At 41.1% G+C, this 5281-nt stretch overlaps 1 protein-coding gene across 1 annotated transcript; it reads right to left on the bottom strand.

Annotated features, from left to right (window-relative positions):
- Positions 1-996: 996 nt before the first annotated feature.
- Positions 997-5281, bottom strand: LOC100191977 (argininosuccinate lyase). The gene is made up of 7 exons (NM_001137401.1): positions 4832-5281; positions 4162-4425; positions 3578-3694; positions 2670-2818; positions 1801-2092; positions 1566-1730; positions 997-1405 (listed from the first exon to the last, which is right to left on the bottom strand). Exons 1-7 carry the CDS (start codon positions 5141-5143, stop codon positions 1154-1156), a joined length of 1551 nt encoding a protein of 516 aa, NP_001130873.1. The 5' UTR covers positions 5144-5281; the 3' UTR covers positions 997-1153.

Below are 5281 nucleotides of genomic sequence, written 5' to 3'. Positions count from 1 at the left end.
TTGGCAACTGATTTATGGAGCGGAACTGTCCTAAACACCCCCTAAAGAAATGAGGCTTGCCAAGATAGAGGAGGCCACAAATCATGGGCGACAGCAATGAGGAAGATCATGTTGTCTTTCGCGAAACTAATCAGTATCGGTTGTTGTCTATCTTAGCTCATTCATAGTCTCACACCCGTGAGCACCAGCTCGCTCTAAGGTTCGATTTGCTCCAGGCATAGGGAGGAACAGCAACACGACCCAACACACTGATGTCAGTGAGGCGGAGGCGGGGAGGGGGCAAGGGTAGGCTGATTTTGTGACAAGACATGGATCTCCTCCAATTCCATTGTTACCAAACTAGCCTTGAGAGTTGAGATTGTGAAGGCATGTTTGGTTATAAGGGGTTTGGGAGTAGATTGAAACTACCTCCAATAAATCTAGGGATGAAAACAGTTACCCGAACTCTTGGAACAAATCTAATATTTTAAAATTGATATGTATAAAATTTGATGTTAATCTTTTTATTTTATCAAGCATATTATTACATATAAAAATAAAATTTTGCATAAATTATTTTATACATTACTTGCTCCCTACAACAAAAATATATAAAAAAAGTATCTGTATCCGAATGGTACCCGAATTTTATACTATCATTTGAGAAGATATATGATAAATTTAAACTTTATTTTTTATAAATCTTTAGAAGTTCAATGCTAAAATCAAGAATATTAATTTACATAGCAGATTTTATATTATATTTATTCACCATAAAAAAGACAAAAAGAAAACTAATATCCGAATAAGTATCCGTTTTCATCCCTAAATCAATCTACCCTCAATTCTCTTCTAACCAAACAAGCCCTAAAGAGGTTGGGGGAAACAGGAGAGAAGAAAATAGAGGGCATTTTGCATAAGTTGTTTGCTTAAAACAGTTTTATCTCTACCGCTGCTCCACGAGTGAAGGAGCTATGCTAAATAGGGACGAAAATAAAACACAGTGCAATAATAATATATAAAAGAGGCTCAAGGTGTCCAACATGTTTACATCATTCATTCCAGTTTTCGAAATGTATGAACAAACACACAGAAAAAGTTCACGACGTCAACATACACCTTCAAAAATCGCAAGCACTAATTTGCGAGCTTATTTCTTGAACCATGCCAACCCTTATGAGCTCACCCCGAGCTGGATGCGCCAATCCTCAAGCTGCTTTTTCACTTGTTCTGAACCAGTAGAGCCATAGGATATGAACTTGTTTACAGCGTTTTCAACCCCCAGGTATTCATAGACGTCATCCTCAAATACAGGATGGACAGATTTTAGGTCAGCCAATTCAAGCTCAGCTAGCTGACAGTTCTTGGAGACGCATAGAGCAACAGACCTTCCAACTATCTCGTGAGAAGTTCTGAAAGGGACTCCCTGTGAAGCATAGAAAAAGAAATGTTGAGCTACAGTACAGTACTGATAGTTTGCGTCCCTTTGCTATCACCATGTTTTAAAGTTGATGTCTAACTGCTACGTGCAATTATGTTAATATTTTTCCTTTTGGTTTACACGGTCATGAGAGAACAGAGTTTACCTTCTTCACGAGATAATCCGCCAGCGTCGTTGCATCCAGATAACCAGCTGGAAGTGAACTTTGTATTCTTTTTGAATTAAAAGAGATATTTTGAGCAAACTCTGTGCATACTTCAAGCATTCCTAATACAGCTTTCACACTATCAAACAAGGGTTCCTTGTCTTCCTGCTCAGGACGAAAACTTCAGAATACACACTCATGTAAGAGTGGACATACTTATGAGAATTAGGCTCACCTGAAGGTCACGGTTGTAGGCCTGTGGAAGGCCTTTACAGAGGGTTAGAACAGTCATGAGGTCTCCAACAACCCTAGCAGATTTCCCACGAACAAGCTCCATTGGGTCTGGATTTTTCTTCTGGGGCATAATGCTGCTTCCAGTTGAAACTTTGTCACTTGGTATCAGAAACCCAAATTCCTCTGATGCCCAAAGAACCCATTCTTCACCAATTCGCGAAAGATGGACAGCAGCAATCGAATTGGCAGCAAGAAACTCAAGTACAAAATCACGGTCTGATACTGCATCAATGCTGTAGACGAGAAAAAACTTCGAGCTTAAGTGAGGAAGGACTAGCTGAAAGAGAAAAACTGAACAATATGGAATTCTCTGAGTTACTAGTATGACTAGTAACTGAGGGCATGACTGACACTTCTAGTTAATTGGCAGAAAATCACAACACACAAGAATATACAGTACAAAGTGATAGCCCTCTATGGCCTTAGGAACTAGCCGAGAAAATATCCAACACAGAGTAGTCCATAAACAATTCTCAAATTGTCATATCTGTATAGTACTATTTGTTTACAGAAGAAATATGACCATGTAATAAGGCTTGCATTTTCATACATTCCTTTGGCACCACCAAATCGAAGTGCTTGGAAGTATAAAGTTAAGTATATAACAGATTTCATGTGTGCTTGCATGTCAAGATATCCCATTCCAGCAGATGCAGAGTAACTACAGTACAAAAGTTTTAGGTACTCAGTTTCATAACACAGTTCTAGCTTTGTCACGGTTCAAGAGAGTGTTATAGCACAGAAAGTAAGCTACAACACTTGCAGCCTTTTTTGAAATGGATTATTGAAAGAAAGAAATAAAAAAGTTACCTATTCTTCATTGGAGCTGTAAATTTCAAATCTTTAGCAGTTTGAAACCTATCAATGGGAAGTCCAGTTCCAGCCAAAGCACAAGCACCAAGAGGACAGAAATTCATTCGCTCCCTGCAGTTGACCAGCCGACCAGCATCACGCTCCAACTGCACATAGTGTACATCAGAATAAGGTCAGGCAGTCGTGAGTAACCTGGTTTATTCGAAAAGATTACCATAAATTATCTGGGCTACCACAAAAACTGTTTCACGGGGACACAAGCTATAAATAAACCCTTTTACAGAATAAATATACTGCTAGAAATGTGACTTTAATGCTTTGTTATAGATAAGGCTAAAATGGTGAACAGAGCTAGGGGTTCAGGCATTCAGCAGCTCAAAGATTGTAGAGGATAACGCACCTAATTAGACCAAGTTTATTTATATCCTGGACTCCGAAGTTAAGAACTTTTAGTATTAGGTGTGTGTATTATCTGGACTGCACCAGTGGGAGGATTTCAAATCGTGTGAAACCAGTTGTACGTAATTGAACTTATTTTGTTGCATTGGAGATGTCAACATACAAAACTGATTGTTTGAACACAGAATGTTCTCTTTTCTGCACAAAAATTCTTCCCAATTATTCAGTTTAACCGTAAAAATCAACAGAGCTGATATACCACACAAACATTAAGCATTAAGAATATATCTTGGTTACATAGGAGTGCACTAATTTGGTCGCTATATATAGAGAGACATGTGATTTAAGAACTTGTTTGCATCATAACCACAAGGTGCGAATCGGGGAATAATCATCAACTAGAGGTGGCACACATTCAACACTAATATTATAGCTTCCTCGAGTTAAAAAATAACAATAAAGTTTCAATGTCGCGTTATCAAGAAAGCTAAAAAGATTCCAATCACCTGTTCAACATATGATAAGAGAAGATGTGGCAGCAGAACAGGCTGCGCCCTTTGCAGATGGGTATAACCTGGGACTATTAAATCAACATATTTTGAAGCCAAAATAACCAGAGACACCTGAAACAATAAGAGTTATGCTAATATTACAAGTGAACAGCTTCTTCATATATATCGGGAAATATAAAAATTATGCATTAGCATTACAGACTGGAATCACTAATGCAGTCATGAGAATACACAACATCAGCAATCAGGTACTCAAAACAGCTTTTCTTAAAGTCTTTACTTGAAAACATTAATGTATTATTTTGCATCAGTTCTACATCAAGAAGCAGGAAGGTTAACCAGAAGTTCTCTCAGAAATTCCTACCCTAAATTGACATTACAGAATGAAAAATAAAAAGAATCATTGGATTTTCAAACGAGCAAGATTTTCTTAATTGTTAGAATGGCCACGTGTTAATTGAGCAAAAAAGTAGAAAACAAAATAGTGCCACACTGGCAAGCAGTGAAAGATAGAAAAGAAATGTGAACATGATAGTGGCAGGACTTCATGAGCAACATAGAGTAAATTCAGAGCAAACCTGAAGCTGCTTGATACGAATCAAAATCCTGTCAATAGCATCACGGCACCATAGCCTTAGATCCGTCACAATTTGGTCATTGCGGCTCCTAGCAGTATGCAACTTCTTGGCTGGCTCACCAACCCTTTCAATTAGAGCCGCTTCAATGTTCATATGCACATCCTCCCGGTCCTTCCTCCACTCAAATTTGCCTTCTTGGATCAGCCTCTCTATCTGATCAAGCCCCTCTAAGATGATATCCCTATCAGTAGCTGTTATCAAACCCTGCATTGCAAATTATTCAGAAACCCAACTCAAATATTGTGATAATAAGCTTTTTAAGTAACATATAGCTTAAGGATTAAGACAGTCAATTTGATTCACCATTTCACCAAAATACAACGAACAACATTTCTGGTAAAACCTTGTGGGTAGTCAGATTAAACTTCCTCAGTGCCACCTGGCAGAAAGCTAGCGGATTTGAACACCTATGGATCCCAGCAACAGCATAGCAGAGGAGCACAACGAAGAAGCTGACATTTTCTCGAGCACATGGCGAGTAAGATGGTTCATAGCGGGCTGACCCCGACAAACAACCCCCAACCTGTCCGACGGAGCCCCAACCTGACGGGACATCCAGTTGGTCGAACACCTAGACGACACCGACCGCCGAGGAGCGTGCAGGATATACCTGGCCAGCGAGCATGGAGGCGTGGGCCTTGCTGCCCATTATGTCGTATTTGTAGAGCTGCCAGTCGTAGGATATGGACTCCGTGAAGCGCTCCACGGCGTCGGTGACGCCCTCCTCGAACCGCCCGCCCCACAGCTTGGTTTCCCTCTTATCTTCGCTCTCCGAGGACGCCATCGAGGTGGAGGCCGCCGCGACGAGCGGGAAAACGGCGCTGCGGTCCCGGAGGGTGACGCGACCGGATGACGGGGTTATGCGGGCACAAGAGGGCGAGGCGGGTGCCCGGAAGATTAGGGATTGGGAAGTGAATGCCATAGGCGTCCTCTCGCCGTTGTTTGACGCGGCGGCGCGGCGGCGTAGTAGGTGTTGGCTCGGGGGGTTTTGGCGATTGTCCTGAGGACAGTCCACACAGGCTGACCAGGGACTACCAGAGGCTATGACCTAGAGATCAGT

The sequence above is a fragment of the Zea mays genome, chromosome 9 (assembly GCF_902167145.1).
Source record: "Zea mays cultivar B73 chromosome 9, Zm-B73-REFERENCE-NAM-5.0, whole genome shotgun sequence".
In the NCBI taxonomy this organism is placed as follows: domain Eukaryota; kingdom Viridiplantae; phylum Streptophyta; class Magnoliopsida; order Poales; family Poaceae; genus Zea; species Zea mays.
The sequence above is the reverse complement of the archived record's forward strand: the minus strand, read 5'-3'. Positions and strand labels throughout refer to the sequence as shown.